The sequence below is a fragment of the Sceloporus occidentalis genome, unplaced genomic scaffold, assembly GCF_023333645.1.
Source record: "Sceloporus occidentalis isolate IW3139 unplaced genomic scaffold, rSceOcc1.0.p SCAF_55, whole genome shotgun sequence".
Classification (NCBI taxonomy): Eukaryota; Metazoa; Chordata; class Lepidosauria; order Squamata; family Phrynosomatidae; genus Sceloporus; species Sceloporus occidentalis.
Window position 1 is genome coordinate 4,391,247 of NW_028317035.1, and position 24,462 is coordinate 4,415,708.

The 24,462-nt window shown below is 39.5% G+C and overlaps 1 protein-coding gene across 1 annotated transcript; it reads right to left on the bottom strand.

Moving 5' to 3' along the window:
• Positions 1-3,610: 3,610 nt before the first annotated feature.
• LOC149287954 (cyclic GMP-AMP phosphodiesterase SMPDL3A-like) lies at positions 3,611-22,121 on the bottom strand. Its single transcript, XM_089492295.1, has 10 exons — positions 21,635-22,121; positions 18,407-19,117; positions 16,197-16,410; positions 13,612-13,709; positions 13,144-13,287; positions 12,331-12,500; positions 11,702-11,882; positions 10,499-10,632; positions 4,431-4,728; positions 3,611-3,648 (listed from the first exon to the last, which is right to left on the bottom strand). Exons 1-10 carry the CDS (start codon positions 22,119-22,121, stop codon positions 3,611-3,613), a joined length of 2,475 nt encoding a protein of 824 aa, XP_089348421.1.
• Between the last annotated feature and the right edge of the window lie 2,341 nt (positions 22,122-24,462).

Sequence of the window (24,462 nt, forward strand, 5' to 3'; positions counted from 1 at the left end):
AAAATTCAGTCACCTTTAAATTATAGCATAGTAAAAAATTCCATAATTTGAATATAACCTCACCATGTAAAAATATTCAAATCTGTGTTTACAAAGAACAAAATTTATAGTATTGGGTAATATATACTATAAAGCAACACATTCATTTAATGATCAAATGTTTAATTTATCAAGTGCTTTACTAGATTCAATTATATGGTTATTTTTGTAAGGTATTTCTATAGCTATAATGTTTTTTAATTGTAATAAAAATGTTCAGAGGCTTTTAGTGCTTAAGAATTTGTTGAACAAAGGTCTGATGCTTTTTTTGTAAATATTTTCCTGTGTTGCTATAAAATATTAGAAAATGAATTTGTTTCATTGTGATTATTCCAGGCAGGCAAAGTGGTGTTCCTGTAACAGTGTACAACAAACCAGCTCAGTTACCATGTATTATCAATATGGAAACCATTTGCTCCCTACTAAATGATTTTTAATCCCCTTTTATTGACGCACACTAAAGCTGAGGACATTTTTTGTGTGTAAAGTGTGCTAATGAACGCCATTTCCTTGTAGACCTAATAAATCAGAAGGTCTCTCTTTGCGATTAACAAATGAAAATAGAGCACTCAACATAGCAATTTGGAGGAAAACTGGCCTGTAAAATCAAATTTCAGTATATTTTTTGTTACATCAAGGCTGGTAAAAAGAACAATGTCTGAAAAGCCAAAATATGTTTCAACAATCAGGTGGGTATACACAGTGGCAAGAAAAAAATAAGTAAACCCTTTGGAACTACCTGGTTTTCTGCGTTAATTGCTCTTAAAATTTCATCTGATCTACAGCTAAATCACAGGTATAGACAAACATATGTGCTTAAGATGATAACACACAAACAATGATAATCTTTTATATCTTTACTGTACACACTCAAACAATCACAGTGCTGGTGGAAAAATAAGTGAGCCTTTGGATTTAATAACTGGTAGAATCTGGCCTCAATATCCTCAAACAGGCACTTACGGTAGCTACTGATAAGATCTGCACAACATTCAGGAGAAATTTTAGACCATTCTTCCTTACAGGACTACTTAAGCTCAGCCATATTCCTAGGATGTCTGGTGTGCAGGCTCTCTAGAGGTCATTCCATAGATTCTCTAATGGGTTAAGGTCTGGCCTGTGACTGGGCAGCCCCAAAAGGTAATTTACTTTGATTAGGGTCATTGTCTGCTGCATTACACAACTTTTACTGAGCTTCAGCTGGCGGGCAGCTACTCTGACATCCTGTATGTTACCTTAATAAACTTGGGCTGTTCAAACTCTGAGGCAGCAAAGCAGCCCTAAATCATGATGCTTCCTTCCCATACTTCACCATCAGGATGATGTTTGTGAGTATGTGGTACCCTTTTTATGTTATATGTAGTGCTGCATGTTTTTCCCAAACAATTCAACATTTAGTTTCATTGGTCCACAAAACATTTTTCCAGTAGTGTTGTAGAGTGTCAAGATGCTTTTTGACAAACTTCAGGTAAACAGAGATGCTAAATTGAAACGCTGTGGCTTCCTCAGTGGTGTCTTGCTATAGACGCCATTCCTGTTTAATGTTTTGCATATGGTAGACTCATGAACAGAGATGTTAACTAGTTCCAACGATTTCTTGAAGCCTTTAGCTGTCACTCTGTTGTTTTTTTTGCCTCATTGAGCATTCTATGTTGTGCCGTTGGAGTCGTTTTGGCTGGGTGTCTACTTCTAGGGAGCGTAGTCACAGTACTAAATCACCTGAATATCTCAACTTTTTAAGATTACTTTGCAACCCTTTCCAGCTTTAGCACTAAAAGAGACCTCTGTTCCCGGGTTATTGAGTGGACTCCAGGTTTACTGACTCCTTTTGTGGAAGTGATTAGCCTAGGGGTTCACAGTAGACTTGTGCATGGTGAGCAAAATCATTTGACAAAATTTTCGTTTTGCTTTTGCCGCCTTGGTTTTGGGATTCAGATGGATTCCATTAAAGATTTGCAGAACATGACACATTTGGTACCCATGGCAGTGCCACATATTTGAAGATAAGATTGTTTATGTGTAAGAATAAACATAGCTGCCTCACAAATGAAATCAATCTGTTTAGGATCCATATCCGATGTATATTTCTCATGGATTGAAGTCCCTCTCTATGGTCAATACACGTATACAAAGAGCTGACATTTGCTGTTATCCATTCTGTTCTTGCAATAATCAGTCTCCCAAAGGGATTCTTTATATCCTTATCAATTTTGGAAAGAAAAAAAAAGGGACATTAGGATATTTAACCCCTTAAAGACCAGGCTGTTTTTTATTTTTTTTACCCAAGGTTGTTATCTGGTCATTCTGCCCCTTGTGCTATTTGGGGCATCTTTGAAGCCGGCTATTTACTCACATCAAACCATATATTTTTGAAAACTGAACACCCCAAGGTATTTCAAATGCTGGTATTTTAACCCATTTCGTGCACTAATCTTACCACCAGCCTTTGTCAAAATTTGTAGTGGTATTTTTTCTGGGGTTTTTTACACACACATTAGACGTCAAGTGTGAATTTACAGCTCCTGGGATATTTCACTGTCAAACAATACCCCAATATGTGTTCAGCAGCATCTCTTGAGTACAGAGATACCACCCATGCATGGATTTTTCTGGTTGTTTTGGGAAGTGTGCTTTTTTTCATTTTGGTCAGTCTGTGCCTATGCCCTGTTTGGGACATCTTTGAAGCCGCCCACTTTGAACAGCGCTAACTTTGCACAAATTGTTTTTTCATATTTTTGGATTTTTATTTTTTTTTTAACATTTTGATGGAATTGGATGGTTCCCATGATGGTGACATCACTGTATAATTTTTTTAAAATGTTACCACATTTTTATGTTTGTTTTTTTTAGCTATTTTTTCCATTTTTTATTCTTTTTTTTTAACTAATCACATTAGAAAGCTGGGCTCCATTGACTTACATGGTTGAATGCAGTACCTGTATTTATCCTGCAGGGAATGACCCTCTTGGAAACTTCTTTGTTAGAAAATCATAGATCGCTTTCTAACCATCTTTAATGCCATGGCTTGTCATTGGTCATTAAGTAACTGTTTTTCCGTGATGTACCTGGAACGTCGCTGGTCGTCAAGGGGTTCATCTCTAAAAATTCCCTTTCTCCATTATTTTCATCTTTTCCTTTATTTAAAAAAGTTTGTAGTTCGATCACATACTGTATCGTGCGATCAAAAGATATTTTTTGGTAAGTATTAGTATCACTAAGAATTTTGTTGGCTCTCTATCATAATATTCTTTATTCATTAGGATTATACCTCCCCCCTTAACTGCCAAATTCCATATGGGTTTGATGATTATTTGTCTAAGGCTTCAAATTCTTTCAACAAGCCTTATTTAAATACTGTATATCAATGTATGATTTTTTTTTTTAATTATAGGGAATAAATAAAGATCTATTTTTTGTTCTGTGTATGTGTCACAGAACCAGGGCTGCAGGGTACTTTTGACTCCTTCAGTTATGTTTACCTGTTTTGGTTGTGCCCAGGAGTATAATTCCACCCTTGTGTCACCCGGACTTATTGGATCTGTATTCCCCTTGCCCTGTACCTGACCAGGTCTTAGCCATAATTCTCTGGAACTGTTTGTCGCCTAGGATCTGCAGGAAATACTAATACACAATATTAAGAACTAATTTAATTTTAATTTATTTTTTTCCTTTGTTGCCATGTTTTATGATTGTGTCATTCTGGTATAACCTACAGCTGAATACAAATCCCATAAGAAATAAAAGAAATGTGTTTTGCCTGCACACATGTTTTCTTTAAAAATGGTACATATATTACCAGTTCTCCACGGGTATGCAAACTTTTGAACACAACTGTAATTGATGTGCCCTGTGTGTATCCATTGATGAAGTGCTGCTGTTGCTGGTAGAACTCTTCCTTATTGGAATGGTGCTGCTGTAGGTGAAAGGTGAGTCCAGAAGGTGTTAGGGATCTCCCCCTTTGAAAATACCTTTCAAATGTTGTTTCCAAATTAAGAAATGCCCTGAAGTTTGGCCAAGCCAAAAGGCCGGGAAACAAATGTGGCAAAAACGAAAATTTTGTCCGAACAGATTTTGTTCGCCATGCACAAGTCTAGTAAATTACCCGATACTTTAAGGTATCTAAGACAAACATGACTACACAGAAAATTACCAATCCAAGCCGTTTTACATGATTTTATACTGTAATAGGATTTTGATATTTTATAGCAGCAAAATGTCATGCATGGGTGAAATCAATGATTCCATTTAAATAAAGATTTTGAACATCAATAAACGTATTCTTATTTTTTAAGAACATAAATCAAAAGTGATTTCAAATCACATTTATATCAGAAATTTCAAATAAATAATTAGCACACATGAAATCAATGATTTTTGTAGTAGGGGTCTACAGGACGAACTTTCAGTTCTTAAACACTCATCATACTTGATGAAATCCACCTCACGTATGGCACAAACATGGTCCACCCTACAGGAATCCTCACAGGTTTCCAAGTCATAGCTGACAGAATTGTACTCATAATATTTCTGAAGAAAACAAGAGTCTTTGGATATTTTCTCAAGAACACTGTGCATGGACTGTGCAGATCCATCAGGAACCTGGAATGCTTCTGTTAGACGATATTCCTTCTCCCATCTTGGAGCCACAGTGTTGGCATAAGTTAAATTCAGATAGTAAGTGACCATGTCCTGCAGATGCAATAATGACTATTTACTCATAGTTTCCTTTACTAGATTTTTTTGTGACAGTGGTTCAGTCAGAGATATTAGCAGTTAATAACTGGCTAATTTGGCTAAGAGGTTGTGAGAAAAGTGAGACAGATTCCTCACAAGGTCACATCATCACGATAATGTTTTCACATGTTAAACAATCACGTGTATTAGTGTTAAGTATAGTTATTTTTTCATAACTTCCATAACAAACTGAGTGGCCATAGGTTTTTTTCTTTGGGCCCCTAGAGTTGCACCAGAGTATGTTATCTATAATGTGATAATCTGTAGATTAATAACTACCTTTTACTATTTTGCATATTCCTTTGTGACAGAGCATTGTTTAATTTCAGGTTAAAAAGGAAAATTATGGCCACTGAATATTGATAAATTCTGAGTAAAAAATATAGTTTTATGTAGGAAGCTTTATTCCACAGCAGCCAGAGTTTTTGAGCACCAATTTCTAAGATGTTTGAAAATAATATGGTTGAATGTTTTTTTAAAGCTGTATTAGGGCTTCTGTTGTTTTCTACAGATTAGAAACACTCTCAGAGAATATGTGGAGAATACACTTCTTTTTGTTAATTACATTTTATTGAAGTGATTCAACAAGACTGGGTAAGGAAAGCAAAGAACATACATAAACACTATGCCCCCACTCGAGGCGGAAAGCATAACATAATAACCTCCAAAATAAACATCTTGTCTACGGAACGGTTATGTGACACAATTTCTGTGTTTGAGTATTTGCCCTCTGAGTATAGTAAAAAAAAAGGGGGGGTTAAAGGAAAGGGGTAAGGAGAAAGAAACAAGGGCACATTAGGGGAAAGAATGAGGTACCCGCCCTAGGAAGTGCTTGTTCCCAGAATTCCCAGACCAGAAACTCCTGAAAGAGGTTTTGGAATATGAATTGGGATAGTCTGGAAAAGACAGATGCCTGGTAGGGGAGGGTTGGCAGCCTAAGGCTTGGGGAGCAAGTCTAGTCAAGTGGCCCATTGCGCCAATGAATCAGCCCACCATCAATGCCTATCTTTTTACTAACTTTCTAACACATATTGATGTAATGTGATGGGATTGGCAATACATAAGTACTCTAAAAAAAAGTCATCATACATGGGACGCCTGAAGCCACAAGTTAGTGTCACTAATCCTTTTTAATAAAATATGCAGATAGAAATAGAATAAATAACACAAAACCTTTACTTTTCCTCTCACTGATTTCTGGGTCTAGAAAGTTTTGTCCTCTGAAGTGACTACAAATTCAGGAGGGTGTTTTATCTCTGGATAAGTAAAAATTAAATAGTTCTATTTATTCCTACAATAAGTAAAGTGCTAGGAAACAGATGACCAAAAACACACAAGGACAGGCTCTGCCACACCGACACCAAAACACACACATGCCAGGACAGGCTCTGCCACACTGACACCCAAACGCACACACCAGGACCGGCTCTTCCACACAGACACCCACATCCAGACGGGCTAAGCTACAACAATAATTTAAAAAGGTATTCTCCACACTGCTTTGTGTTTGACCCCCCCTTTTGTATTTGTGCCCCCTTGTGTATCACCCCCAGCCAGCACTATGTGTATTTATGCCCCCAACCTGTCCCTCGCTTTAGTATTCATTTATGTAATGGCCCCAGCTGCCCTCCTTGTGTATTGATGCTGCCAGCACATATAAAATGCTGTCCTGCAGTATGGGGGCTGTATATCTGACTACTTGGTTCCTTCCATGATGTATAATCCCCTATACTGCTGGGCAGTATTTTATCTGGGCTGGTCAGAAATATGTAAAAATTACGTGTGTCCTGGAAAACATGGTCGATGTGGTTAGTCTAATGCCCCCACACCATTGTGTATTGCCCCTAGCTAGCCCCACATTGTATATTTATCCAACCACTCAGCCCCCCTTTAGTATTGATTTATGTGATGCCCCCAGCCAGCATCCCTCATTTACAAACATTCCCTCATTCGTATACTCATTAATTTACTCATTCACAGATATTCATTCACAGATACTCATTCAGTCCCTCAATCACATATACTTGTTCCTATAGCCTCCACCACCCCCTTACCTGCACTGCTGATCTTTCGGTGCTGCTCTCAGACTTCCGCAGGGGCCTCTGCTTCCCTCTGTGTTGCTCCTGCTCTGTGCAAACAATTTATCTTGTCCCGCCCAGGGGAAGCAGGAACGGAGCAGGGTCATGTGACGTGATGTGAAGTCACGTGACTCCGCTTGGTTACTGCTTTAGTTTAGGTTTTGGGGCGGCCTGGGGGGCAATTGTAATTGGAGAGTTGGAAAGACACCTGTACTACAAAAAGCAAGTCATAGGCTAATATTTTATGTACTCATCTGCACTACTCCTAATTGCTGTAGGGTATGAACAAGAGTGAGGAGAAGGCACAACACTGCCTCTTTTCATTTGAGATGACAGAAGAGTGAGATAAGGGTCTATTACTTCTGATTTTTTTCTGATGCAGAAAGAGAAGAGTAGAGGGAAAAGAACCAACGCAGTAGTCCATTACAAAAGCCCAACTGTGACAGGGTGGCTGTCAAAAATCTCAATTCACCCCATCAAATACCTTTTTGGCATGGATAGAGGTAAACAATACTGGCGATATGCATGAGGTTCAAGGTTCCAATAATGTTATCCCTGGCTACCAGGGACAAACTCTGTTTGATCAGGGTGGATAAGCTGAGACAATACAGATTTAAATCCAGATGCTAGTACCTTGGCAAATATCTCAAGGTGACAGTTAAGCAAAGAAATCAAGTGGTAATTTGAATGCAGTGTAGGGTCCTTCCCCTCCATTGGAATAGAGTAATATTGGCAACCAGTGAATATGGATCGAACTGAGAGCCCTCTGAAATTGAATTTATAACTTTCCTAAACTGTGGTAACAAGCGCTTAGACAATAACTTATATTAGCTCAACCCAAAGCCTTCGGTCCTGGATCTGGAGTTGCTTAATATCCAGGGATATCTCATTGCTCCATCATCTGCCAGTACCTGCCTGACCAGGCCCAGTGGCCTTACTACTACTGCTGCTCCTCTTACACCATCTTGTAAGGGCAGTGTACATGTATATGTGTGTGTGTAAGGACAGTGTACATGTATATGTGTGTGTGTGTGCAAGGGCAGTGTACGTTTATGTGTGTGTGTAAGGGCAGTGTACATGTATATGTGTGTGTAAGGGCAGTGTACATGTATATGTGTGTGTGTAAGGGCAGTGTATGTGTATGTGTGTGTTTATGGGCAGGTGTGTGTGAGGGCAGTGTATGTGTATATGTGTGTTTATGGGCAGGTATGTGTAAAGTCAGTGTGTAAGGGTCCTGGGAGGGAGGCTAACATTAGCCTTTTTTAATTTAAAAAAATCTCTGCTGCTGTGGACTACTCTTCCAGTGACGCTCAGCCAGCATTATAGTGGACACCTGGCTGGCTGAGAATCATGGGAATTTTAGTTCACAGCTAGCATCTGCAGCTTTACTGTTGCTGCACTTCCTATGATGCTTAGTCAGCATCATGGAAGTAGTATGTCTGGCTGAGTCTCACGGGAAATTAATTCAATGTGTTGTTTTTTTTTAATATGCATGACTGTGCTGACAAAAACGAAGCGTGCTTTAAGTGGCGATGCAAGCGCGACATTGTAAAGTGCAATTGCTTGTATCGGTGAGTTCCGCAAGATTGTGTGTAAGGGCAGTGTACATGTATATGTGTGTGTATAAGGGCAGTGTACATGTATATGTCTCTATACTTATTGGATTCCGCGCACAGAACTCCCAAACCAAAAACTGTTGCTGACGGCTACCTGGGAGATGTGATCATTCCATTGTATTATTTTCTTACTAAAGAGTTTCTCATATAAACGGTGAGGAAAATGGGCTCCATGCCAACTACAAATGACAGCTGAAACATCCTCCCAGTCCTGTCAGCAGCTTTGATGAAAAAATGCAAGGCCTTCTCCTCAGTTACATCTATATTGCGACACAACAATGTTAAAATGCTCACAAGCTTTCCCTTGCAAAAGACAGTGCCTTGCTCAGGGCCCCCACCCTGTAGATAAATGTCCGCACCTTTGTGTGCAGATTTAGGAGTGGCTCAAATGCTTCCTTTGGGTTTTATTTTTTGGATGTTAACATAACATTTGTGGCTGATTGTGCAGGATGCTTGTTTGTTCTTATACATAAGAGGAAAACTTCCCAACCCTTCCCCATGCACCTTTTTTTCTCCATTGATATGGGGCATCTTTTGGTTTAGAAAAAGCACAGACGGTCAGAAAAAGAAGTATTGTTATTTGTAGGGATTTCAAAATGATTCTATGCCCCTCCATGGATTCAACAGCGATGCACTCTGGCAAATATTTGAAAACCCTAAACACTCAAGGCAAAGAACTCTCTAAAGTATTACACAAATTCTCCCTCTTTGATTTCTGCAGAAATGCACATCCTTTGGGAAGAGACTACACATTTTACTCAGCAGTCCAACACAGCTATTCGATAATTGATCTGAATCTACTAGGTCAATCTACTCTGCAAGCAGTTGCAGAAGCACTAATTGGTGGGATGTCATGTTTGGACCATGCTCCTGTGTAATTAGTGGACTGAATGAAGCAATTTGTGATTATATTGCTACAGAACTATCCTCTGTATCTCTCACGCAACAACATGCTGGACGTGTCCCCAGAAACTCAGGTTAGCTCACAAGGCAGTCATTAGAAGTCTGGAGCTGGAGCTCCTCAACAAATCCAAGTGTATGGAAAATATATACTAACAAACTCAACTACTCAAGAATGACATTTACAAAATTTAAGTCCAAGGTACTGAATTGGGGCTCCGCAGACTGAAGCAACACTATTATTCCAAGGGTAATAGGGCGGATTCCATGCTGGCGGCCAAATTGAGAGAACGGACAATGCAGAATGTTACCAACTACCTTCTATTCCCTTCAGGAACAACAATTTATAACCCTAAGAACATTGGAAATAGATTTGCAGACTAATATCAGAAGTTATACACTTTAGTGCTTGACTTTCACCAACCCGACCTAGTGGAGATCAATGCCTTCCTGAAATCACTGCTAATCTCCAGACTAGATCAGCATCAAATGAGCGTCCTTATCAGCCCAGTGACTGAGGAAGAGTTGGCCTTGCTGATCAAATCATTAAAACCTCAAAAAGCCCCTGGACCTGATTGCAAATTTTTATAGCAGCTGTTGGGAAGGCTATCATTTTGTTAGCTATTTTATGAGAGCATCTGATGCAAGCTCATAAAATGCCTAGGGAGGTGTCCGAAGCTTACATGGTTACAATCCCCAAGCCTGGGAAGCCACAAGTGGGATTCACACGTAACAGACTGCCTTCTGACAACACCCAGAAATGTGTTAATGTTACACATTTAGCCACCATCCACCATATACCATGCCTTATATTGTAGATTATATTTACTAACCGTTGGTTCTATCGGCTTATTTGGAAATGTGATGACAGGCTAATTATATGTTAAAAGGACATGGTTTGCACAAAGTATGGCAATGTAAAGGTTGTGACAATGCAAGCTATATAAAGATGTGATAACTATCTTAAAAAAAATTGAGTCTCTGTAGGGAACACACAAGTTAAGCATCTATTCCCCAGACAAACAAGCCATGCCCCCTCTCTGAGAATATACTGTTATATATAAGACAAGCGCATTCAAGCTAAGCAAAGGTTAACTCCATTATGTACAATGTGATATCTAGTCTACTCACCAAAATCTTAAGGTTCTTTCTATCATATTCAAAAACTCTTATTCCTGGGTTATTGGCTCCATTGTCTACCCCAGGCAGCGTAGTCTTCCAAGGAGAAACTCCAGGTGAAATAAACATGCTGCTTATGGGGTTACCTTGTCAAGGAATGATACAAAAATTGGATCTTTATTGGAGTTAGATGTATGGTGTAAATTAATACTTGTGAGTTTAAATTGCATGTTTTGAATCACTTTTAAGCTTCAAAAATAACAAACGGCATATTAAGTGTGTTTGTATATGTGTACAATTTATGGAACCCAATTATTATTCTTTAGTAAAAACAAATTCAAAAATTACAAAAAATGAAAGCTAAAAAGAGCATTACATAACATTCACATATATAGGTCCATGGAATTTCTGGATTCTTATAAGCTGTAGAAAAAAAACAGCTAAGTAGAAAAGTTGTTCTAAATACTAGTTTATTTGTTTCAAAATGTAACTTTTTTATCTGTATTCAATATACTGTAGGACATCAGCCCCTGTTCCTCAATACTTTTGGGGGATCACTGTATCGAGCAATCAGGCTTGTAGATGGGCTATGGCACAATGGACTGGTTTGGGAGAGCACTCATCTAACTGACCTGTTTACACTATGGAGGTCTGTGCCAAGCCAGCACATCTTCGCTTCACCCTGCCTCTTCACTCAAACATCCTTTTGACCCAAAGCACTGGGATGAGATACCATGCCTAGTCCTCAGCAAAGAGGGCGCGTGGCGCAAGGGAGAGACCCTGCATAAGGTTGATCTGAAGGGACAGTTGGGGGCCTTGCTCTGTCTCTAGCCTAGGGCACCAACCCTCATAAATGCAATACTGAATCAGTCAAATGTAGCAAAAGTTGATACTGTAAGTTACTGATACTGTAATATTAATATGCAACATAGGTCTGTATTCACTAATAAATTAGTTCAGCATAAACTAAAAAAGGAGAGAACCGGTTTCTGAATAGTGCCAAGCGTGAAAGTTCTCAGAGAATTCTTGATTTGCAGAACAACTTCTAACTTTGGCAGATTGATGGACTGAACTCAGCAGTGCATCTCATGAGAAAAAACTGCGGGACACAAGACACCAAAAGAATCCTGGTGAAAACATTAATCTGTGGACTTTTAAAGCAAACCCAATCCTTTGTGAAGAGAGTCTGTACACAACTCTTTGATTTCAAATTACCTGAGTTACTGTAGAACATTCTGAAGGAGTCTGTATGATGATGTCCAAAAAATTGCCCCTGTATTACACCATGATGCTTTTGTATTATATCCACATAATGTTTGTTGAATTTTTCTCTGAACCAAGGCTTTCCTCTTTTTTTTTCAAAATATCCTGGCGGGACATGACCCACAATATATACCTGCAAAACAGTCAGTATGTGATATCATTGGTACCTGAAGCACAAGTTACAATAGGTTATATAACATCTTTTAGTGCATGCGTACATTTTCCATTCTCAAGCTGAGCTCAAGAAGACCTAAGTCTTGTGATGATCCAAGTCAGGTTTTAGTCTCTTACACACTAAAGAGTAATTAAGGATCAGTTTCAGAAGCTAAACCTTTTGGAGGCTGACTTCATTATCTATTTAAAAAGGAATTTAAAAATAAATATATAAACAAGAACATGGGTGTATCCACAATTCAGTATATATTCTCAGAAATGAAATTAATAAAAATGTACATTTGAAAAACAAACAAACATTAGGACAACAGTTAAGTGTGGTGTGGGTGAGGGCACATGATAAAATCGTAAAATGTTTAATTAAATCGTGTTATTGATAAAAAAACAACAACAAAAAACAGATGTACCTTTTTTCCTAGTTGCGAGGCATTTGTTAATTGTTCTTCTAACCACTTTAATTGATCACCAGGATCTTCCATATTGGCAGTAGCACTATTAGAGTCATAATACAGATTGGTATTCAGAACAATTATGCGACCTGTTCCAATATTCACTATGTCCTCACTGTAAAATGCACCTAAAAAAAGGAGATAGGCATTTCCATACCTATTATCTCAGATACGTTTTTCACATTCTAGTCACTGACAAATATGAATTTATTTTTGCAGAGCAAATTGTCAGCTCAGGAAATGTATTTGAGAATCAAGCTAAGAGAAACATCTCAAAAACAGACTTATCTATTGAACACTTGGCACACATACTGCTCCTTAACACCAATTGCGTTCCACAATCACCAGTTATATCGCACTTTGATATGATCTGGTGAAGGAAACCATGAGATCTTGAAATTGTATGTGTCTCTGCATGTCCTTCTATGAATATGTTGGGTAATTACAGCATCCTACAAACTACTGAATACACATCTTGCTTGCACTTTCCAAAATAAATAGTTAATGAACTTTGAATCCTTACTAGCCATGAAATGCATGACAATATACATTTTATTATTTATGGTGTGATATAGCACCATCATATTCCGTAGTGCTGGACAATGAGTAAACAGGAAAATAACAAATAGTACATAACAATTTGACTTACAGAAATAGGTGGTAAGGAGGGCCCTTAGGATTAAAATACCACTCTTAGGTATGGCCCATACCCCATACTCCTGACAGCTGAATAGTCTTATACTAAATTCTTCCCAAACTGTTACACTCTACCTTTTTGGAAACTCGGTATGGATTCATTGTTGAGCCATGGACTCCAAAAAGCTGAAATCTTGTTGTAAATGGAATTATTGTGTGATGGAAGTTGGTTTTTGGGATGAAAATCATGATTTCCCAAAGCTGGATAAACTTTGGTTGCTGTGAAGTACAGAGAAGTATCATCAAATTAATAAAGGGAATGAAGAACTTTAAGAGAAAACTGTTGCCCATCACAGGGCCTCATCACAATGTGGGGAAAAGGAATGTGGTGACCAGGGAAATAAAAGGAAGATTATTTTTCCAAATGCATATGGGTAAATGCAACTAGCAATATCTTGAAAAGGTTGACTTCAAGGGATTGATGTTTCTAACTTCACTATGTAAGTAGGTAATTGCATACAATATGAGCTTTTATTAATAAGCTTACAATTCTAATAGCTCCATGTACTGGGATACTATATTTTAAAGTACATTGTACTTTACCTGGAAAAGTCTCTCGAATTCGATTTGTTAACCATTCCACAATCTTCAGCACAGGTTCCTCTCCAAGTTTTTCATTAGGAACATGTGGGGTGTCATCTCTAAACCAAATTTAGACTTTTACAGTAATACGTTAGACAATTAATACAGTCCACTGTTAGAAAATGGTCACGAAATTATTAGGCTATACAGACATATAGACAACAAAGGAAAGAACATCTGACCAGCCAGCCTGGGTTATCATTCATGCAAGGTTTGTACAGAACCTCTTATGACCCCCTCTGTTGGCTGAATATGCACATTGTAATGAGGGCTCCAGGGCTGCAGAGCCCTGCTCCCTAATTATCATGTTATTAACCCCTTAACGTCCATTGCCGGGTCAGGCACGTCATGCAAAACGGTCACTTAACGACCTATGACGTGCCTGACACGTCATCAGACTTAAACAAGCTTAGAAAGTGATCAATGATCACTTTCTAAGCTTAAACGGTGTTGCTGTAATGCCTCGATGTCGAGGCATTCAGCAACACCGAGATCGGCATGATGGGCCATGTCTGGCCCCTCCCCGGGGCGTCAACAGCCGCCATACATTGTATGGCGGCGGACGCCCGTTTTAAAAGCGTTTAGGAGGCGATCAACGATCACCTCCTAAACTTCAATGGTGTCGCTGGAATGCCTTGATCAGGAGGCATCCAGCGACACCAAACACTTACCTCTTGATGGACTGTGACCGCTCCGGAGAGCGGTCACAGCCGCAGCTGCACGCAGTCTTCACCATCCGCAAGATGGCGGCGGCCCGGGAAAAAAAATAATGAAGTAGAAAAAGTTCGCTAGACGGTCTCCTGACCTTCTAGAGAACTCTGGCTCCACTTGCTGGTTGAATACAGGTACTGCATTCAACCATACAAGTCAATGGAGGCCAGCTTTCTAATCACTATGTGATTAGTAAAATATTTAAAAAAAAAAAAGAAAAAAAATTAAAACAAAAAAAAAGAAAAAAAGAAAAAGCTTAAAAAAAACATGGTAACATTTAAAAATTATTATGCTTTAGAGGAACTATCCAGTTCCAGCAAAATGTAAAAAAAAAAGTCCAAAAAGAGTAAAATAAATAAAATAAAAAAGGCTCAAAGATAGGGCATAGGCACAGACTGACCAAAATAGGGGAAAAAAAGCGCACTTCCCAAATGTGGCCTTTTAACCCCAAACAGCAGTCAAACCCATGCATGGGTGGTATCACTGTACTCGAGAGATGTTATTGAACACATATTAGGGTGTTGTTTGATAGTGACGTATACCTGGAGCTATAAATGTATACCCAAAGTACAATTTGTGTAAAAAAAAATACCGAAAAAATACTAACACAAAGTGTGGCAAAGGCTGGTGGTAGAATCTCATGCATGGAAAGGGTTAAAATACTAGCATTTGAAATACCTTGGGGTGTCTAGTTTTCAAAAATATATGATTTGATGGGGTAAATTGCATTGGCCGGCTTCAAAGATACCCGAAATGGCACATGGGGGGAAGAATTACCAGATTTGGAAAAAATGGTTTTGAAATAGCAAAACGCTACCTGTACTTAATGCTCCATAACGTGCAGAAAAAAGCAAAAAAACATAAAAACATTGGGTATTTCTAAACTCAGGACAAATAGTAGAATATATTTAGTAGGTTTTTTCATTAGCTTTTTTGGATGAGTAAAAGATTTTTTGGGTAAAAGTCAGAAAATGTGGGGTTTTTTTACATTTTTCATCATATTTTATTATTTTTTTTATGGGAAATTAGATAATATGATTAAAACAATGGTATCTGAAGAAAGCCCTTCTTGTCCTGAAAAAAACAACATATAATTTGTGTGGGTTCACTAAATGAGTGAAGAGAAAATTACATCTAAACACGAACACCGCAAAAGTATTAAAACAGCCTCGGTCCCAATGGTACAATAGGTAAAACACAGCCTGGTCCTTAAGGGGTTAAATAAATACATATATTTTTAAAATAAACAAACATTTTAAGAAGTCTAATTTTGCAAAAATCTTACTGCTTATAAATATTGCGTTATGTTATAATTCTGAATACAGTTTAAAATAAAAGCCCTCTTTTCTGGACCCACTCATTTCTGCCCCTCCTCCAACACAGTTGGCCCAATTTGGATACAAGAAATGTTGGGTGTATGGCGTATCACAGTGTTTTACAGACATAAAAGTTGCTTTTTTGGCGGGCATCAACACTGCCTGCTTCCAGACAGTAATCTGCCTGTTGAAAGTGAGTAATACAATTTTGAGCTTGATGAGTGGATCTTGACTAGATGTGAAAGTGAGTGCTTCTCAGTACAGTTATATGTCTTGGGCATTGCATTATGGAAATAGCTCATACCTCCAACTAATGAGCTGGCAGCTACTGAAAAAAGTGATATATTAATAACGTTGCATTTTTCCAAACAGGAAATCTTAAAAACAACACTGGCTTTTTACAATGAAACCAGCTATCTTAAATCCTCATTGTCTCTTTAGCAGGGAATGACAATTGGTGTCTATATACCTTGATAAGCAGACATACAGACATGCTATTAAAATAAACTGCTGTCTCACCCAGTCCACAGTATGAAGTCCGGGTCAGGCAGAATATGCTTCATGGCTAATATAGAAGAGTTTATAAGAGTATAGGGAGAGTCACACAGATAATTTCCCCACTTCCCTGCATTTGTCACCAGTTGGTCACCTGCTGAAGGACACACTCCCCTGGGATCAGAGGTCACAGTGTAGTTGGAATCCAAATGCAAGTCTGTGAGATGCCAAAAATATCCTAAAAATAAGCAATTTAGAAATTCATAAGCTTTAATATCAGAAATTTAAGAGGACGTGTGTCATGTGAGACATAGACCTGCTGAAGTGCATAGGGTCTCCATATCTGCTAACAGGCCTTTTCTGATTAAGGCCAAGAAATACCCATATGGGCTAATGTTACATAGATAACATAGAATATTTTGGCAGATAAGAACCATTCGACCCATCTAGTCTGCCCAATGTTTGCCCAAATCTAATACTTTGTCATCGCAAACCTGTTTTGGGGGTTTATTCTCTAAAGAGAGACTTGGCAATATACTTGTGGTTTTAAATCCCTCAATTCAGTATTCAACGCTAATACTTTTCTCCAACATGAAGGGCTAGACAGACCCTACATAATGCATAATTAATTGTGTAAAGAGACTCACTGGTTGAATCTTCATAATGTATAGTGAAGTCAAGAAGCTGAAACACCAACCTACTGCCAACTCTCCCTTTATTGAATGAACCACTTTGTCTCAGAACTTTATTGGAGTGGATCTTTAGAATAGCCCAGTTACCTCTGTCTGCTGAGCTAGATCTGCTACAAACTGCAACAAGCAGAAACATCAGGAACTTCATGTTGTATAGTATCTCTGCTCCTGTGTCTTCATACACACGTCTTCCTCCAGTGCAAGCCGGAGTGAATGTGCAAATATCTGACAATCTTGATATCTTCACCACCTCCCACTAATTTGCATTTTACAGATGTAATCTCAATGAGTTTGATCTGCAGGTCAAAGAAGAATCCTTTATGTAAATACAATAGTATTTAATAATTTACAAATACCATTCCTTTAGCAAGAAGAAAGATTTCCTTAAACTGAGCAATTACTTAGTACACATAGGATTAACATAATCACTGAACCCTGCTCATGTCACATGGCGTTTAACGTGACAGTAGAGGACTTATGGTTGCAAGGTAATTAATTTGATTTCCGAGTAGATCGAGTCCTTAAATGACACCTGCAAATACTCTTGCCTTTATGGTGCATTAACCAGAATCTTGTCCTTGTCTGCCACAAGGCTATTATTTATTTTGAAATCTTCTACAAAACAACACATTCAGTTGAGCATTGAGTGGAAGCAGGAGACATTTTTTGTTGAATTATGGAAAAAAATCCATGAATTATCATACCCAAGTTAAGAGATTCTATTATTGCTTGTGGAAAAAAAAAAAGACGTGGACCCTCAAATAATGCTCTGACTGCAAATTTCTCAGCACATTCACTGGGGATAAATTATTTACTTCAGAGCCGGACAAAATCCCTGGACATTTGAGAGCCAGCAACAAAGCGTTAAGCCCTTCAGGCGTAGAAAACGCTATTATTTCTTGAGCCCTTTCTGTCAATGATGCCTGCCATTAACCCTTTGTTACATCTAATGTGGTGAGATATCTGGCATTTCCTAATCTCTCAATAAACTATTTTACTCTTGGCATTGGGTAAGCAATAAATCTTGATACTGAATTAACTTTTCTAAAATCATTTCGGGATCAACACAACAGACCTTCACCAATTACTATGCGATTATTTTACCACACCTAGATCAGGCATTTTCTCTACCTCTTCTCTCAGGGCCTTTCTTCTAGCTTTTGGTAACCAATGAGGATGGTGAAAGGCTTTCTCTGAAGAAGTTAAATTACATTCAGGACAGGACTCACAGTACTGTTCTATGTCTTTATACAAGCCTAGCCAATAAAATTGTGCCGTCCCAAAATGTGACTGTGGGTTGGCATCTGTCATCTAAATTCCTTAGGTACCAGGAGCAGCTCTACTAAATCCGATTCTGGGTTAACCAGTTTTACACTGGGTTTAGCATTAATCAAAATCAAAAAGTATCACTTAAATACACTGTAGCAAAGCTAATGGGCATAACATCCAAATCACAAAATTGGATACCTGCATCTTCAAGCATTTTCAAGGTCCCGGAGCTGCGGGAGAGGTAAGATTCAAGTACCTGCTAGACGCAAGTACTCGGGTGAGGTACTGCGTTGCGGACCGTGACAGGCCCCCTCCTAAGGAGAGACCTCCGGGCTCTCAGGGGACCAGGCTTTAAAGGATGACGCGAGTGGAACTCATGAACCAACTCATCCGCATGAACTTCTTCAGCATCCTCCCAGGAGTTCTCGTTGATCTCGTATCCCTTCCATTGGATGAGATATTGGAGGCGACCCCGAAATCTCCGAGAATCCAGAATTTGTTCGACTTCATATTCTTCAGCATCATCAATAGAAATAGGAGCCGGAGGATCAGGATGTCGGCCTGGGAAAGGATTGGTGTTCCAAGGCTTCAGGAGGGAAACATGGAAAATGGGGTGTATTCGCATTGAACCGGGTAGTTGCAATTCTACTGCAGCAGATGAAAGGACACGAGTAATTGTATATGGACCAATATATTTAGGTCCCAATTTCTTAGTGGGACACGACAGTTTCAGATGAGTAGTTGACAGCCACACCTTGTCCCCAGGTTTGTATACAGGAGCAGAACAATGTGTATCAGCGAACCTTTTGTATCTTTGTTGAGCCTTGGTAAGCGTACTGTGCAAGGATTTGCGGATAGCAATCATCCTTGTGACCTGTTCAGTGACAGAAGGGACTGAGCTGGGTATCAGAGAACTGGGTAGCATGGATGGGTGGACACCATAATTGGAAAAGAGGGGTGATTTCTGTGTTGAAGAATGCACCTCTAGTATGAGTGGGGTTGAGAGCGTAAGAAAGGCTAGACAGGTTGTGGTGGTAAGGGGACTCTATTATTAAGAGAGTAGATAGGGTAATCTGCCACTCTGATAAACTCCAAGGTAGTATTTTCAGAAATATTACCTGTGCCACGCGCAACAGTAGAAAGGCAGCAGGAGATCAGGGAGGTAAATGCGTGGCTAAAGTCATGGTGTAGGAAGGAGGGTTTTGGCTTTCTAGAGCACTGGGCTGATTTTGGGCTTGGGTACAATCTTTATAGCGGTGATGGATTGCACCTAAACGGAAGAGGGTCTGCTGTGCTAGGGGAGAGGATGGCTAGAAGGCTGGAGGTGTTTTTAAACTAGTGGTAGGGGGGGAGGGACACAGAGATCTTGAAAATGGAGATAGCGCAGAAAGGAGAGGGGCTTCAGATCGGAACAAGGGGGTGGAGATGGGGGGAGGGGCAAGATCAGAACAGAGGAGGTATGTATTAATAAAAATTCAAGAGACTCAGGGCAATATTAAATGTATGCTTGCTAATGCAAGGAGCCTAAATAACAAAATGGGAGAACTAGAGGCAATAGCATACACTAAGCAATATGATATCATAGGCATAACAGAAACATGGTGGGATGAGACCCATGACTGGGCAGTTAACTTAAAAGGTTATACGTTATATAGGAAGGACAGAAAAAGCAGGAAGGGAGGAGGAGTATGCTTGTATGTTAACAACGAGCTAAAGTCAAATATTAAGTATCTTGAAGGTGACAAGGGATTTGTGGAAGCTTTATGGGTAGATATCAACTTGGGGCAAAAAAAGGAAAAGAACTACTGGTTGGGGTATGTTATAAACCACCTAATGTTAATAATGATGAGGAAGAGCAGCTGTTAGAGCAAATTGAGAAAGCTGCACATCTGGGTAACACGTTAATTATTGGAGATTTTAATTACCTGGACATAAATTGGGATAGAAGGACTAGTAGTTCTGCAAGGGGATTCAGGTTTTTGAACCTGTTAAATGACACATTCATGTCACAACTGGTAGAAGCACCAACTAGAAAGGATACTTGTTTGGATCTGGTGATAACAAACAATGTTGATCTTGTGTCTAACATTCAAGTGGGGGAGCACTTGGGTAATAGTGATCACAATATGGTGTCTTTTGAAATAAACTCAAAAAAGAAATTGCCCATGGGGAATACTAAAACATATAATTTTAAGAAGGCCAATTTCAATAAGATAAGGGCAACTTTACAACTTATTGACTGGCAAAAACTCTTCAGGGATAAAAATACTGAGGAAAAATTGAGTATTTTCAAACAAATACTAGCAGGGTACACTTCTCAGTATGTACCAATAGGAAACAAATATAAAAGAAACAAGGAAATAAGTAAACCTCTGTTTCTAATCTTTCGGGATTCTTTTCTTTCAGGAATTGTACCAAAGGATTGGAGGAAGGCAGATGTGGTTCCTATTTTCAAAAAGAGTTCAAACTCTGTGCCTGGAAATTATAGACCTGTGAGCTTAATTTCTGTGGCTGGGAGTATTTGAAGGGCTGTTTAGGGATAATATTCAAGAATTCCTTGGGAAGAACAGTATTATTAGCAAAAATCAGCATGGTTTTATGAAACATAGGTCCTGTCAAACTAATTTAATTGCATTCTATGAAGAAGTAAGTAGAAGTGTCGATCAGGGTGTTGCAGTGGATGTAATCTACTTGGATTTTGCCAAGGTGTTTGACACGGTTCCACACAATAGGTTAGTATTCAAACTGAAGGAAATTGGTCTAGATGCAAATTCTTGTTCTTGGGTAGAACATTGGCTTAGAGATAGAGAACAGAGAGTTGTTATAAATGGTACATTTTCAAGCTGGTCAAAAGTGGTAAGTGGTGTGTCCCTCAGGGTTCTGTTCTGGGACCAATTTTATTCAACATATTTATAAATGACCTGGCAGTAGGCATTGCAGAGGAAAGGGTTTTTTACAGTAAGGACAATAAGGATGTAGAATTCTCTGCCTGCAGAGGTAGTTTTATCGGAGTCTGTACAGACGGTTAAACAGCAACTGGATGGATACCTGGAAAAACATAATATTCGGGGGAAACAGCTTATTGATCCAAGGAGAAATCTGACTGCCGTTTTGGGGTCAAGAAGGAATTTTTTTCCCTGGTTAGTGCAAAATTGGAAAGAGCGAAACTGGGGGTTTTTTTTGCCTTCTTTTGGATCAACAGCAACAAATTAACAAATATAGGAAAGGCTGAACTTGATGGACGCATGTCTTTTTTCAGCCTATGTAACTATGTGGTTATTAAATGCGAATTCTGCGAGAGGAAGAAATTGGTACCAGTCATCTTGTAAATGCGAAGTAAAACAACGGAGGTATTGCTCAAGGGTTTGATTTGTGCGTTCTGTTTGTCCATTGCTCTGGGGATGAAAGGCTGTAGAGAGAGAGAGCGATGTATGTGAAGCTCATCACAAAAGGCTTTCCAAAATCTAGATGTAAATTGAGTCCCTCTGTCGGACACAATACGTTCCGGTAGCCCATGCAATCGGAAGACCTCTTTTACAAACAACACCGATGTTTCGTCTGCTGTAGGTAAGTGTGTAGCGGGAATAAAATGAGCCATCTTCGTCAATCTATGAACTACGACCATAAGCGTGGTGTGTTGATTTGATGATGGTAAGTCTATTATAAAATCCACGGATATATCTGTCCATGGCTTTACAGGAACCGGCAGAGGACACAGGAGGCCGGCAGGTTGTATATGAGAGTTCTTTGCTCTGGCACATATTGTACAAGAGATTATGAACTGTCGTACATCCTCTTGAAGCGTAGGCCACCAGAACTGTCTACGTATAAGGTCCGTAGTTTGAGTGATACCTCCATGCCCAGCTGCTGGAGAGTCATGGAATTGTTGTAGCACATAAAGGCGGATCCCAGGAGGAACATAGAGCAAATCGTTGTGGTAGTAGAACTCTCCGTTATGGTGTAGCTGCGAAAGTTCCGAGGGATCCATGTTCGCACAATGGTGGCGGATGAGGTCCCACAATGATTGTGTGATCGTCAAGAAGTGGCCTGCTTTCAATACAGCGTCTTCCACTTGTGGATATGCAGTAGGTTTTTCGAACATGCGTGAGAGAGAGTCAGCTTTAGTGTTACTGGAACCGGGTCTGTAAGTTATATGAAGTTGGAATCGAGAGAAAAATAAAGACCATCTGGTAGTCTCTTGGCAGTTCTAAAGTATTCCATATTTTTATGGTCGGTGTAAACGGTTATGGGACCTTCCAACAAATGTCTCCACTCTTCTAAGGCCATTTTCATGGCCAGCATCTCTTTTTCTCCCACACCATAATTTCTTTCAGCAGGGTTCAGAGTTCTGGAGAAGAAGGCGATTGGGTGAAGTTGGTTGTCGGTGTCATCCCTTTGGGACAGGATAGCCCCCACAGCAGAATCAGAGGCGTACACCTCAAGTACATAGGGCAGGGGCGTCCAAGTTTTTCCTGCAGTGGGCCACTTCATCAGAATTGTATACGTGCCCGAGCCGTACTCACTCTTTAATAAGATATGCGGATTAAAATAAATTAAATGACACAAAACCTTTACTTTTCCTCTCACTGATTTCTGGGCCTAGAAAGTTTTGTGACTACAAATGCAGGATTCTGTATAAGTAAAAATAAAATAGTTCTATTTATTTTAGCGATGCACTAAAATGAAAATTCTGGACCAAAACCGAAAATTCAGGGTTCACTTAGCCGAAACTGAAAATGACCCCCCACACACTTTTAATAAAAGTAAGTTACACACCAAAATTGTACAAAAAATTATATATTATGATTGTTAACAGCAATCTCAGGCATACCCAGATTCCAGCATGTACTGGTTGGCTGGGCATTGTACCGGTATTTTTTGTCCAATTTTAGTGTGTAACCATGCTTTTATTAAAAGTAACACACCACAATTGGACAAAAAAAAAAATCAACAATATGACTTGGCATGATAGGAGTGTGATTGCTAACAGCAAACACACTCTTTTTATACCCAGGCAACCAGTAAATGCTGGAACCTAGGCATGATGGGACTGTGATTGCTGTTAGCAGATTGCTGTTAGCTGTTAGCAATCACACTCCTATCATCCCAAGTCAGCCAGTACATGCTGGTACAGGGTGGCTGTAAGTGCAGACCCCATACTGCTGGCAGCATCAATACACAAGGGGGCAGCTAGCCAGGTTTCAGCATATACTGGCTGACTTGGCATGATAGGAGTGGGATTGTTAACAGCAATCACAGTCCCATCATGCCTAGGTTCCAGCACTTACACATCCATGCTATCACACACACATAAATTCATTCATTCACAGATTCATTCCCTCAATCAGGCATACTCATTCAAACACCCTCCCCCCACCCCCTTACCTGCACTACAGCTCTCTCAATGCCGATCACAGACTTCAGCAGGGGGCGCGGCCTCCCTCGTTCTCCCAACAGAGGAGGCAGGACTGGAGCAGAGAATAGACCCTCCCACAAGTAAGCAGCAGGGCTCTTGTGATCCTGGCTGCCGATCTCACGCGGGCCGCACCTCGAAGTCCCGCGGGCCGCATTTGGCCCGCGGGCCGCATGTTGGACGCCCCTGACATAGGGCCTTTGTGGCACAGAAAGAATCAATATGGGCGCTGTGGTGAACCGTTCTTTAAGGAAGTCAAATCCTCTCTGAGCAGCTTCCGACCAACAAAACTTCTTTTTAACGGAGGTGAGAGATGTAATAGATTGAATAACCTTTGAAAAGTTCCTAATAAACTTCCGATAGAAGTTAGCAAATCCCACGAATCTTTGCACACCTTTTTTGTCTGTGAGAGGTGGCCATTGTAGGATGGTAGCTATTTTCTTCGGATCCATCATTACTTTAGTAGGTGTCAGGATAAAGCCCAGAAACTCCACCGATTGAGTCTCAAACACACATTTCTCTGGTTTAGCGTATAACCCATTTACTCGTAGTCGCATCAATACTTTAGACACATGTTCTCTATGTGTTTGTAAAGAAGAGGAGTATATCATCCAAGTATATCACCACAAATTGATCCAACATGTCTCTGAAAATGTCATTCATAAAGTGTTGAAAAGTGGCTGGTGCATTGCATAAACCGTATGGCATCACCATATACTCGAAGTGCCCATATCGTAATCTGAATGCTGTTTTCCACTCATGACCTTCTTTGATACGAACCAGATTGTATGCTCCTCTTAAATCAATCTTTGTAAATACTGATGCTGAGCGAACACGTTCTATCAATTCCTGTATTAAGGGTAAGGGGTATCTGTTTTTTACAGTTACATTGTTCAGTTCTCTGTAATCCACGCAA